At 28.3% G+C, this 14,627-nt stretch overlaps 1 protein-coding gene and 1 pseudogene across 1 annotated transcript; both read left to right on the top strand.

Moving 5' to 3' along the window:
- Positions 1-8,750: 8,750 nt before the first annotated feature.
- LOC132946680 (uncharacterized) lies at positions 8,751-10,536 on the top strand (annotated as a pseudogene).
- Positions 10,537-12,496: 1,960 nt separating this feature from the next.
- Positions 12,497-14,387, top strand: LOC132946687 (E3 SUMO-protein ligase ZBED1-like). Its single transcript, XM_061016744.1, has 6 exons — positions 12,497-12,600; positions 12,695-12,786; positions 13,143-13,257; positions 13,304-13,872; positions 13,915-14,092; positions 14,159-14,387. Exons 1-6 carry the CDS (start codon positions 12,497-12,499, stop codon positions 14,385-14,387), a joined length of 1,287 nt encoding a protein of 428 aa, XP_060872727.1.
- Positions 14,388-14,627: the final 240 nt, after the last annotated feature.

The raw sequence follows: 14,627 nt of genomic DNA on the forward strand, positions 1-14,627 counted from the left end.
AATCAAAACTAGAACAAATACAGAAAAATCATTATACCAATGAGTGACCTACAAGCTTATAATTGATATAAGAATTAATTACAGTGACAACATTATTGTTCATTAAATATATAAATAATTAATAAATTGAGTTTTAAATGTTTTGGTATAAATAAAGCATTATTATTCTATTAATATTATTTTAATATTACTATTATTACGAAGTTTAGTTTATTACGTTAATTTAGTTATGTTTGTAGATTGATTATATAAAGTTAATAATATAGGGTAGATAACATACCAAAATAAAGATATAGTAGGTCACATTGTTGGTATAGTGTAGACAAAAATATTTCCTATACACATTGTGTATCTTTGTGAAAATCTTAAATGAAGACTACTAGGAAACAACCTTTTAAAATATTTAATTTTTTTGTTAATATTCTCCATAAAACAATCATTCTGACCATTAAATAAAATTATTCTGAAGCCAAACATTTTGTTTTTACAGAAGTAGATTTGAGATTTTTAAATTAAATTAATTATTTAAAATCTGCTTCTATTAATTTAATCTACATATAATTTTTGTAATTCAATAATATTTTAATTAACTATTTTACATTATTTTCATTCATCCCATCGATTTCACTGATTCACCAATTTAAACTAATTATATTGCTTGATACTATAAAAATTAAAACTTATACAGATATATTGGTTCAGAACATAAAATTGATTATTCCAAACTGCTGATATGTTCACTAAAATAATGTTGAGATGTCACCCTCTAAAAATTTGTTGCCAATTGTTTTATACAATTCATGAACACAGTGGACCCAAGGTTAGAACCTTTAAATAAATGTTTAAAAAAACTTCATTATATTCCTGTTTTAAATATTTTAAAGTTTACATCAATTTACAGACAAGTAATTTTATTTTAATTATAAGTCTTATGGTACAACAAAACAAATAATAGGTGATATTTCTTTGTTTTTAGTGTTGGTTTTTTTATTACGGTTCAGTTTGATAATTTTGGTTTTCTATTAGTAAATGTGTATGATATTAAATTATATTTTTTAAATTACAAAAAATGCATTCATTTCCACATCGTTTGAAAATGATAAGCACTGAAATTGAAAACCATTTGGCCAATGTAGTTCTTATTGTTAATATATATAAATTGTGTTATTATTATATAATATATAATATAATTTTTTTTCATTATAATTAAAATAAATTGTAATCTGAATATAATATCTAAATTTGACTATTTTTTTAGCAATAATAATTTTTTTTATTACTGTAATCAATGTAGATGTATTGTTTTATATAATTAACTGTACAAAGTGTACTTTATCACCAAAATAAAATAAATTATTATATTTTAATAATTAAATTTAGTTTTTAAATTATGTGCTAGAATAAGTAATGTGAAATTTACACAGATTAGAGATACTAACTGAAGTTATCTGTGATCAAATGTATATTTATTATATTTTTAAATGGTTTATTACTAATTTTAGTTCAGTACTCGTAATCTATAATAATATGTTCAACAGATTCATTCTTCTGTCTGTAATCATCAAGTAATTACTTACGCTACATTACAAAGAAAAATTAAAGAAAAATCTCACTCCCAAACAACAATAAAAAAATATCACAAAATGTATGTTTAAATTTAAAAGCTATTAAACATGCTTATATGCTGATAAAATTTATTAGATTTATGGTTTTATTAAAATTGATCATGGGCCACTAAGTCATGATAGGGAACCTTATGCTCACTATTGATTTGTTAAATTGTTAGTGATTATTTATGCAACCCCGCACAAGCATTTAAATTTTCAACTATTTTCTTTTTCTTTTAAATTAGTCTTTTAGATTAATTATATTATATTATATTTACATTTATACATTTCAATCGACATCATTGTAGTAAAATCAGTTAGCTGCAGTATATTTATTTCATAATTTAGACCTATAAGTGTTAAGAATCCTGACAAATTTGATTAGAACTATCGATTTCAATACGAGTTTATCATCCCATATTCCAGGTTATTGCACAAATCAATTTTCAATTAAAACTGTTAAACTACCATTTTTTTTCTAAAACTATATGAAACTTTTGTTAGGAAATCAATTCCTCCGTAACCTAGAAATGATCCAAACTATTTTGACAGAATAACAATCTGATCATTCTAAGTAGATATCATTTTGTCAGACTTTTAGATCTAAATTTTAATTTCATCATTTTACTATTTGGGGATTTTAGTGAATAGTTTAGCTTTTTAAATTTAGTCTACTGTTTTCTAAAAGTTACATTAATTTTGTATAATATAATCATTCAGTATTACGAAAATCACAAATGATGTTAATACTAAATGCATTTAACAAAATTATTGACAATATCTTTCGATGCTATCTAGATTGTTCATCTCATAACTATCTATATCAGCTGTGTTACAAGATTCCTTTTTTAAAACTTCAAAGTAATCTAAAAAAAATTGTGAATGTATTTTTGATAGAATAAGGAATCTTGTAATACATATTCAGAATAAATGTAAGTTGTAACTTGTATGCAGTTACATAATTTATTGTAACATGCTTAACTCTTTTCTCTCTCTCTCTCTCTCTCTCTAATTTTATATAAATATAATTACAGTTAAACTATATTTAAATATGTGAGATTATCTCGTGTTCAATCTTTAGTTCAGTTGTGTCATTTGTTGAGTAAAGATGTGTGCGTGTTAATTACTAAATGTTTATATTAACATTGTGTTATAATAATATCATATTATGACAGTGTGTCTTGTCAAATATCAATCGCTTGAAAGAAGACAGTTCTACAATGTGCTACATGTTATATGTATTATATGAAATCCTCAATAATGGATAAAGATAATCTTAAACACATTAAAACTGTTATCCAAAAATAAGTGTTTTGGAGTGTATTTTTAAGTTAAAATTTATACTATGATGACATGATGCTATCCCAATTAAAGATGCTCCCAAGACAAAAGAAAATAATATACTACCTATGTCCTAAAACATTAGGAATAGATACAAAATCAACTATCAATAGATTGGATCAGGTGCCTACCAGATAACTACAACTAATTCATTAGAGGCACTTAATAATCGTGTTATTAAACTGGAAAAATCGTTGAAAGAAAAAGATAAAGTAATTCAAAGAATAGCAATGGAGAAAAATGAGAAATTTTGTTATGTCAAAAAAATAAGTGGTATCCAAAAGGAAAAAGACGAAAATGTTGACAATTTAGTACATGACATTGCTAATGCATTAAAAATAGATCTTAACTTGTTTGATAGGTACTGAAAACGCTTATCGTAAACTATCGATCTGAAACCTGGATATGCCTTTGATAATTGTCGAATTGGCATCAAGGAAAATACATGACGAATTTATTAAGAAACAAGATAAAATAGAATACAAAATTCATCGAATCTATTCAAAAAAAAAATCTAAACAAAAGTCGTAACTGCATTCAGTAAAAAAATTATTTTGGGAATTGAGAATGAAAGGTAAAGAACTGGGCTATTGTTTCATTTGGACAGGTCATGGCTAGATATATTGCAAAAAAGTCGAATATGGCAAATATATAAAAGTAAAATATTTCAAAGATCTAATTATATATTATTTTATAATTATAATAATAAAATATATTTTATAATTTTATTTTATAAACTAACTACAGCGTAATATTTTTATTTAAATTTAGACACATCGTGCACATTGGAAAAATTTTATCATATAGATTCTAAGATACAGTAAAACTTCCATATAACAAACTTCCATTTAACAAAATTTTCTGTTTAACAAAATATTTTTGAGAACGAAACCAAATTAAAATTGAATGTATTTAGTCCTATTTCACAAAATTCTCTATAATACACCTTTCTTTATAGTCCCTTAACCATAATGGCCTCAGGTCTTATACAAATACATGGATTGGAGATATAAATATTGACACGTTGGAAAAAAATACAACTTTTATAACCAAAAACTATTTAAATATACCATCGTCAAATGGTTTTACTTCTCAAATCTGTATGCATACTAGAGTGGGATACAATTCTAGATGTTGTAGTATTAACTACATATTTAATAAAATCCCAGCAGAAATTAAGACTAGATAACAGATCATTACGTAATTATAGGTTGCTTAAAAACTTACAAGTAAATAACAAACCCATAGATAATCATTCAAATTTAACATCATATATTGGTTACCTTGTATCAAATGGACTGGATTATTTGAAACCAATAATACTAATACTGCAATAAATATTATTAATAAAATTATATTTGACAGAATTAACAACTGTATTGTATCAAGGTACAAATTAAGTAGGAGACATTTTAATCTAAAATTGTGGATGTGCAATTGTGCCATCAATTAAAAATAGAAATAAACTTAATATGAAAATTAAAAAGAATACATCAAATAATAAATTATTTAACTATTACTGAGCACAATAGCATAAAGAAATAAATTAACAATATTTATTCGGAAGGCTAAGGAACAATATTATATCAATAAAATAGAAACATGTTAAGGGGCCGTTACAGTGACATTTGTTATCTCGTCTTACAAGTGGATAACATAGCGAAAATCTAATAAAATACTGAAAGAATGTGTGCATTAATAAAATTATAAAAAGTCAATATATTTACATATATCTTAACCACATGTAACTCTGATGTTAATTTTGTTTCTAAAATATCCATCTACGATGTTATATTTAATTAAGTCATATTTTTAAATGTATTAGTATTTACTATACAATTAATTATAATATTCACAAACTTTGTATACCAGATACGAGCTTATAGCTCATTTGGTATACATATCAGCTATTTTTATGTAATTTATTGTAATTGAGTAATTATAACTGGTTTGGCTAAAACAAATAAATAAATAAACGTTCAACTTTCTGTAGCTGAGAGATATGTGATCTTATCTCATGTATATCGGCCATCGGTAATTTTGTTTAAATGTTGGTCTATCTGCCAGTCCGTTTTACAATTTAAAACCAGTACAGTGAAGTAACTCTACAACAATTGCGTAACTGTGTAAAGTAAGTATCAATATTGTAATATCTTATAAATGTAATTATAATAAGCAGTGGCAGCTATCTTCAAATAAATATGTGTTGCTGATGATAGTTCTGAGGACCCACCCTCCCACAAACATTTATTAGAAAATACAAATTTCCAAAATTCAATCAGTGGGTCACATCAGGGACTGGAACCGTTTGAATTTATTGGTATCGGTTCCGGTACTGGTTCTCTAAAAATAAAATAACTGTTCCGGTTCGGTTCAGTAATTTGATAAAAAAAATAAAGTTTTAGGTTCCAGATAATTTAGGTACCGAAAAATATAATAATTTTAAATACCTATTCGGATTGCTGGTTTAATTAAAAGTATGAGAAAAATTAGAAAACTTATATAATCACACATAGTTTATACACAAATCAGTAATACCATTAAATTATGATAGATAAAATTATTTTATTTTGGAACCAAAAAAAACCTATTTAATTTAAAAATTCAGGTTCGGTTTCAGTACTTTATTTATTAAAATAAAGGTTTCGGTTCTGGTGCTTAATATTTTAAAATTTCTTTTAGGTTCGGTTCCAGTCCCTGGGTCACAATATATATTATTGTTAATTTTTGGGTGTTATCAAAGTATAATTTGTTTAATAATTTAAAAAAATAAAACATCTTTATTTTTATTAATTAGTTACAAAATAAATAATATTTTTCATAAAAAATCAATTTTTCTAAAGAAAAAATATGTATAATTGAAAATTATTGTACCATGTAATCAAATTATTAAACATACCTAAAAGCATTATAAATGTCAATAAAGCATTTTTTGGTGAGTCAAAAGGCTTGAAAACAAAGTTCCTTGTAAGTTGTAACTATAGTTATTTAAAAATATTAAAGTTACATACACAAGATATTTTTTTTAAGCAGTTAAAGTTCAAATTGTTACCTACCACCACGAATCGTGGTGGTAGGTCATATTAAAGGTAAATAAATATATAAACATCATTACATATACCTACACTATAGATAACACAACATTATATTAATTAGTCGAAAAAGTCAACAGGTTATATATAAAAAAAATAAATATGAAATAATCAGGCGCGGATCTAGAACATATTTACGGGGGGGGGAGGCATCTTAAATAAAATTTCAGCCTAAGTCTGATAAAAACAAAAATAAATAGATATAATAGAAAATTCACCAGTCTGCGGGGGGGGGGGGGGGGGGGCATGGATCCGTGCCTGTAAATAATGTCTTGAGTAGATAATGATAATAAAGGTAACGTATGATTTGTGTTTTTTTAAATTTCATCGCTCCAAAATTCTGACATTTGTATAGTTATATACCATTTGTATAAGTTGAAAGTTTGTTACGTCACATTTGATTGGCATTTGTTGCAATTTAGCCGGTGTAACATTGTCTGGGCTTCTCCACAAACAGTTTGTGTCGTCCTTCAAATCGCTTATTCTCCATTTTTCAGGTTCTCCCTCGAACGTCCAACTCTTGCACGTTAGCACATTTAGTGTCCTCCACCATCCATTTGTGGTTATATCCTTGTGACTTCTATTTAACTTTTTGTTTACTCTCAACCTCCCATAATTTTAATCTTGCCTTCTGTGGGTTTTTTTATAATTTCTTCGTGCATTGTAGGAGGAAGCGCTTTCTTGATTTTAGTTTGAAACATTCAATTCGTGTATTATACATTGGGTGCCTTTCATCCATGATCTGTTTCGTCCGTTCTATGTCACTAGCAATTTGTCTACGTATATGTGGTGGTGCTATTCCAGCTAGAGGATATAGTTTGTCTACTGGTGTTGGCTTTAAACAGTTAGTTATAATGCGTACCGTTTCATTTAACGTAGTATAAATTTGTTTAGTGTGAGTTGATCTACTTTATGCCCGGAATACACGAGGCTAGTTTTTCAAGCTTGGATAGCAAGCTAGGTATTTCCAGCTCAAAAAATTAAAATGCAATCCTATTAAATTAGCCTTGCTTGACATGCTAGTAAGCTACCATATTCACTAGCTTGCTAGGTTAAAAACGAAGCTAGCTCTGTTTTCACAAAGCTAAAATTACTAGCTTACTAGCATAGTAGCATTATCTCGCTATCCTAGCTTGAAAAACTAGCTTCGTGTATTCCGGGCATTACGCCGGGTATGCATTTTCAGCAACCGAGAAACACAGAGCTAGTGCAGAAATTCTAACTGTTTCGGAAAGAGCTCCCCACTTAGAGCTAACCAATTTTCGCAATAGAGTGTTTCTAGCACATATTTTCCGTTTTAAGGATGATCCACACTGAACCGACACTCGCAGACCGGCACCGGACCGCACAAACCCGTACCGGACAGACAAATAATTAATTAATATAAAATAATATTCCAATTTACATCCAGTGCCGCAACTATGCCAATTTGGGCCCGCGTGTAAATAAAATGAATAGGCCCCCCTCCCTTACTCTTGAAAATTGAAAAATTAATCTATCGACCATTGTAAAATTATTTTTTCCAAATTTGAAAATATACTTTGGAATTTTAAGTTTTTACTTATACAAAATAAGGTTAACAACGCGTAGGTACCTATGTATTTACAAATAAATAAATGTAATAATTTGTAGCCTTTTTTATTCATTTTAAATATAAATAATTATCAAATAACAAAAAGGTGGGTAAGTGGATGTCCTTCTGCTGTACAGTAGGTTACAAGTAAGTCACTGTAATGGACAGACACAAAAAAAAATTTAAAAAAAAACACATCATTGTAAAATCAATACATTCATCGCTTCGCTCAGAATCTAATAAATTGAACATACTATACATCAACAGTCAATTAGAAACTCAAAAATAAATACTGTACTCACTTAAAAAAATTATGGCAATCATTTATTTATTATTTTAAATTTAATTATTCATATAAATATTGCAACTAAGTTTTCACATACGTTATCAAAATGGATAGTTTATTGACCGACTACAAAACACCGACCGTAGAAGACTCGCCTTTTGAACGTGTATTATAAAAGCGAGCCCGGTCTCGTTTTTCTCGTATAACAAAAATAGGCACCAATAATTGAAACGCGTAGACACGCTCACACTAAACCGGTCAAAAAGAGCGTTCCTTCGCATGACGCATTTGAATCAATTGCAACCAAACTATTTTTAATTTCGGTTATACAGGCCGCAAAGAAACGTTGATGTATGATAATGTTGTGTACAAAACGAAACCGATCTATTGTTCAATCTTTATTAATAATTATTATTATAACAAAATGGTTTTATTTTTTTCTTTCTATATATTTTTAAATTTTTATCATTGGACCCCCCATTATGGGTTGGGACCCTGGGCCCGTGTGTTCAACACACGCAACACACCCGGTTATTGCGGCACTGATTACATCTAACAGACCGTCACCGCGCGGCGCGCAGACACTAACCGCACCGTGCCGTACCGACAAACATTCTATCAAATAATGTTTTGTCGGTGCATGTCGTGTCGGCACGGTTGTCGTATTGGCGAGGGGGGGTTGGGGTATGAACGCAATAACGACGTTCGTCTACTAAAATAGAATTTAAAAATATAATATTATTATTTTAAAATATTATTATATTTATCACAATATTGATTCAGTATGTAAAGTATGTTAACAACCTATAGTACGTATTTTATTAGTCAAATCTACAGCTATTTGCTTAAAAATGGACAATGAAATTTTAATTGAGCTAGTTAGAGCTAGGAATTGCTTATATGATTTAAGTCACAAAAAGTATAGTGACTATTCGCTTAAGGAATCAATATGGAAGGAAATTGGACAAGAAATGAATCAACCAAGTAAGTAACACTCCTTTACTTCTAAAGATAATTAACATTTATTTAAAATAAGACTCTTGTTTATTAAAAGTTATATAATTATACATTTTGAGTAATTTTATAATACAGTATTTTAAATACAAGTAGTCATGATAATTTTGTCAGCATTTTTTGGTAATATTTTCATTCTTCTTGAATAAATACAAAATTTTTGAGTAAGCTGTCCAAAAGTATTTTCTACTACTTTTCTTGCTCTAGAGAAACGGTCATTAAATTTTCTTTTAGTATTATCAGCATACATTTGAGGACCCGGGAATGGTCTTAATAAATATGTTTTTAGGGGAAATGCTTCGTCACCAATTATTGTAAAGGGGTTTTTTCACTAGTTTCCGGAAGTGGTTTTCCATCAGGATTATTTAATTTGTTTCGTTCAAGTGCTTTTCCGAAATTATAATTTGAAAAAATACCTCCATCACTATTTCTTCCGTAAGCCCCGATATCTACTGCAATAAATTTATAGTGTGCATCAACTAATACCATTAAAACTATGGAAAATGTTTTTTTATAATTATAATACATAGATCCGTTATTTGGAGGTGCTTCTATAACAACGTGTTTACCATCTAACGCTCCTATACAGTTTGGAAAGTTCCAAATTTCCCAGAAATCATTAGATATCTGCTCCCAATTTTCTTTTTTTGGTTCTGGTAGTTCTGTCGCTAAAAATCTATGAAAAAAAAGTTATAAAATATATTTTATTAAATAATTATTAAATCAATAATTTTGATGAGTTTTATAAAAATTTTAATATATAACGTCCATAGATTTTTGGACTTAGTCCCGTTTCTAATAGAATAACGATATGATTCTGATATTTTTTTTGTAGCACAAGAATGTAAAAAGGCATGGGCAAATTTAAGGGACGCTTACAGAAGAGCTATTAAAAAAAGTGCAACAGTGTCGGGTCAAAAAGCCAAAAATTTAAAAAATTAGAATTACGAATCGGAGATGGAATTTTTGAAACCGTACACGAAGGAAAGGGAAACAGTATCCTCAGTTGATACTAAAAGTGACGAAGAAAAAAGTAGTTCCGATTCAGAAAACGAATTAAATTATTCTAAAAACGAAATAAATAAATTTGACGACATCAAAATGGAAAGTATTATTTTACCTGAAGAAAATATTACAAATAGTACACCATCGAAACTATGTCCAAAATTTTGTAAACCTTCACCAAAGAAAATTATGACTCCCAAAAAAATAAAAAAAAATGACGGCCATGTAAGTTCAGAATCTGCGTCCTCGCATTTGATGACATACATCATGGAAAAAGAAAAGGAAGAAGAAGTTAAGGCAAATACAGAAAAAAATGAAACTAATGTGATTGATCAATTTTTTCAAAATATGGGTTCGACGGTGAAACAATTTTCTCCTTATCTCCAGCATTTGGCTAAAACAAGAGTCATTTCTGTGATTTCTGAGTTAGAACTGGATCACATAAAATCTCAAAAACTGCATGAACAACAATATCAACAACAATACCAACAACAACATATATCGGCGTTGCTACCAATATATCAATCCACACAAAGTTATACTGACGGTTCAAATCACCACTCTGATTCAGACACATCATCAAACGTAGGTAACTTTTCAACAACATTCATATCTTAATTCATACTTTAAAAATGACTATTGTTTTTTTCAATAATTATATTAAATTGTAATTTTTAAAAATAAAAATTGTATTTATAATATACTTAGTTTCCGGTATGTTTTATTTTAATTGCATTTAATTGTTACGATTGTTAAAATATATTATTTTATATTAATATTAATTATGAGTCGAAAAAAATATAACGAATAATGCTTGTAATTTTATTTATGCATATGACACTCAGCATGAGCTCTTATTTAAATTTAAATTTAGCAGAATTCAATGCATGTAATAATAATAATAATGTATTAGTAATTCTATATTGTCTCACCTTAAACATACTGCCAATTTTTGTTTAGCTGGTATCGCTTCTCTAAAGTGAGTGTTTTGTTTAGTAATATCATTTTTTATTTTTGATAAAAGTATATTAAACTGATATGAACACATTCTAAAATAAATAAAAATTTTTTCTTCGTGATCTTCAAGAGTCGAACATAATGTATAAAATTCACTATCTACTTTTCTCTGTTTTAAAATTTCATGCACCCAAACACGTTTTTTACCTTTATCCTTCATTGTTTCTTGTTTTTCTTCATCTAAAGCTATTTCCATCATGGCAAGATGCTTAGTAGACAAGTCTTTAAACATAGTTTTAGACAACCTATGCGGGACTAGTTGCACTAGTAATAACTTACTAACTGTTACATTAGTTGTCTGTCTGTGTACGACGGTATGATGTGAATACTCTCTCAAAATGTCGGTCCGGTACGGGTCGGTGCGGTCCGGTGCCGGTCTGCGAGTGTCGGTTCAGTGTGAATCATCCTTTAAGGCGCAGTGTTCTAAAATGTAGTGAGAATTTATCAAGAGTAATGCCTAGGTACTTAGGGTAGGGTGTGTGTTCTAACTTCTTCCTAGGTGATACCCAGTTAAATAACAATAAAATATGAAATCGATATGTAATACCCTCAAAAATATTATCCTCTATAATTTTTGTAATAGTTGATTTTACTCTAAAATTACTCAAAAATCATAAAAAAATCGATTTTAGGTGAGAGCGTTTTATCCATGTTGCGCGTGGGTCTGAGAGAGAAAACAAATGTTGTGCTGACGTCATCCTCTTAAGTAAATAATGATCAAGCAAATATAATTATTGTTGAACAAAACTATAAAACAGGAATTGTTATATAGAATAAAAAATGTACAAAAATTGTAAGTCCTCATCTCACCAATCCTCTTACAGCGCACATTATTCACAGACAATTTCCAATTATAAAATATTATATTATGTACATAATTATCATTAACAGCTGGTAATAATAAAATTGTTTGTGTATCCATATTGGTTGATGAATACATTTTTGATTGAAATATGTATGGCCCATGTCAGTGGTGTTTTCATGAAAAAAAAAATGAACGACCAGTGGCGTATAGGTATAGAGGGAGGTCACCTGGGCGAGAGCCCATAGTGAAATTGCAGGTTCAATTAAAACATCGCTTGCATACAGTGGTGTAATTGCGGGGGGGGAGCAAGGGGGCATGTTTTAGAAATGTTTGTAGGGGAGGGCAAAATGATACTTTTAATGATGTTATAATATTTACTGTAAATAATGATTTATCAACAGGTTTTTGTGATGTTCTAACAGCTTGTATAATTTTTTTGACAATTCCTGTTACTGTGGCTTATTTTATATAGGTACCGTTCCATATTTACAACATTTTCTATATTTTATCGCTCTACGCTAATAAATTGTCAAGCATTAAAAAAATAAAAATCATTGAGAAAAAATAAAATTTCTCTTCTATTACTAATTATTAGTAATTATTAAATATCATTATTATATTAATTTTACTGTGGTTTTAGTAAAATTAGGTATTTAATTTATTTTTCTTTAAATTTAGATAAAAAATAATTATGAAAACAAAATCAAAAATTTGGTTTTATTTTGAAAAACACCAAAATAAAGGGCTTTGTAAAAAATGCGGCGAAAAAAAAACAGCAAAGGCGGTAACACGAGCAATTTAAAATCACATCTGCGTTACAAACATCCAAATTTGTATTCAGAATATTTGAAAATTGATGGGTAAGCACTGAGCTTACATACATAAATACCTAATATATCAATCTTTAATAAAACTAATATTATCTTAAATGTATTATTTGAATCATTTTTAAAGAAATAGTACAATTACTACATCTGAAGAAGCGCAAGAGTACAATATTGATGATCCTGTTTTAATTAATCTTCAAAGCAATTTGGCGTCGGATAGTCAGGGCAGTAGCTAGCCAAAATTATTGTTATCTAAGTGTATGTAATAAGTAGGGCTAGGAAGTTGTGCATATCGTTCTAAATTCTACTCTCGATTCATAGCAGACCAAACTAGAAATCCGAGATATAGGTACAAGGATGAGTTTAAAAATGTTTAATTTAAAATGCATATTTTGCATATTCGGTCAATTTTGGGAGAAAAGTGTATATTTAATATCTTTTAAAAACAATTAAAATTATTTTCTATTTTTATCGTTATAATCTTATGTTAAATAACTGTCGTTCATTTGAATTTTAAAATCTTAAGAAATTATTGCACAGTTACATAATATAAAACATTTATTTTTTTTATTTAGGCATTTTGAAACAAAGTAAACTAAAAGTATATCACCCACTTGTTAAAAAACAGTTGAAAAATATAAGCATGCCATTGCCGTTTGGATGTGTGCAGACATGCAACCGTATAATTCGGTAGAAAAAAAGGATTTAAACATTTACTTTCCGTCCTCTGTCCTAGTTTTGAACCTCCTAGCCGAAAATATTATTCTGACCATAAAATTCCTCAATTATACGAAAACGTAAAAAATTGCATTAAGGAAAAATTAAAAGGTGTATCGTATCTTGTCCTCACAACTGATTGTTGGACATCAGGAAATGGTCATCCATTTATTGGATTAACAGCCCATATTATAAATGAGGAATGGGAATTCGAAAGTTTTTGCTTGGCATGCACTTCTTTGAATATCGACCACAATAGTTTTAATATTAAAAATAGTATCAAGCAAATATTACATAATGACTGGGATATTGACGAATCTAAGATCGCGGGTATCACCACAGATTGTGGATCAAATATTTTAAAAGCTGTTGAACTAATGTCATTTAACCATGTTCCTTGCTTTGGACATGTTTTAAATACTGGTGTTACAAATGCATTTTCCTTACAACCTGTTAAATATTGTACTGAAAATGCAGTAAAAGTAAGATCTGTTTTCCACTACAGTTCCAAAATGAAACGTGCATTATTAAATGAACAGACAAATTTAGATCTTTCTCCTCTAGTTCCACCGTCTTCGTCTGACACTCGTTGGTAGTCACTACCTCCATATTTAAACTTTTTAAATACAGAGAATAAAGCGTTGAAAAAAATTTTAATATGCACTAAACACCAACAAATTTTACCCACTTTTAACCAGTTGAAGTTAATTGAACGTATATTACATATGATGGATCCTTTAAAACAGTTGGGCGAAGCTTTAGCATCAGAAACTAAGGTTAACATTTCAGGATTATGGCCAGTATACGAGCAACTAAAATTAAATTTAAATAAAACAGAAAATATAATACATAATTGTCATAATTCCATACAAAGTGCTAATTTAGAAACGGATAGTGTTCAACTATTTGACAACACTGAAGACATTAATTTTGATAAAAATATATTGCTAGAAGAATCTTCTACTTTTTTTTCTCAAATAAATTATAATACCGAAGAAGATGGTGATACAGATGAAACTTTAAATATAGAACTATCGCAAGCACTCAATCACGTAGAACTCTTAATAACAGATACTATATTTGAAAAATTATCTAAATACTAAACAATTGATACAATTAGCATCGTTTATAGATCCCAGATATAAAGCGTATTGTTTGAATGATTGTGATTTAAGTAATATAAAACAATTACTAATAGAAGAGTTGAAAAAATCTGGAGATCAATCAGGAGAAATAAATAAAAATAAATCGCTTTCATCGGAAAAAAAAAACGTTATTCTGGTAAGTTTATAATATTTAAAAAACATTTTATTTGACACATAACTAAAATGAAACATTTTGCA

This window comes from Metopolophium dirhodum, chromosome 1 (genome assembly GCF_019925205.1).
Source record: "Metopolophium dirhodum isolate CAU chromosome 1, ASM1992520v1, whole genome shotgun sequence".
Classification (NCBI taxonomy): domain Eukaryota; kingdom Metazoa; phylum Arthropoda; class Insecta; order Hemiptera; family Aphididae; genus Metopolophium; species Metopolophium dirhodum.

Excerpts from the sequence above, each read along its gene's own strand:
- LOC132946687 (XM_061016744.1), top strand. The coding sequence starts at position 12,497 with ATGCGGCGAAAAAAAAACAGCAAAGGCGGTAACACGAGCAATTTAAAA. Across the intron at positions 12,787-13,142 it reads AAGCAATTTGGCGTCGGATA|GCATTTTGAAACAAAGTAAA; the intron begins GTCAGGGCAGTA and ends TTTTTTATTTAG. Across the intron at positions 14,093-14,158 it reads GGATTATGGCCAGTATACGA|TGCTAATTTAGAAACGGATA; the intron begins GCAACTAAAATT and ends TTCCATACAAAG.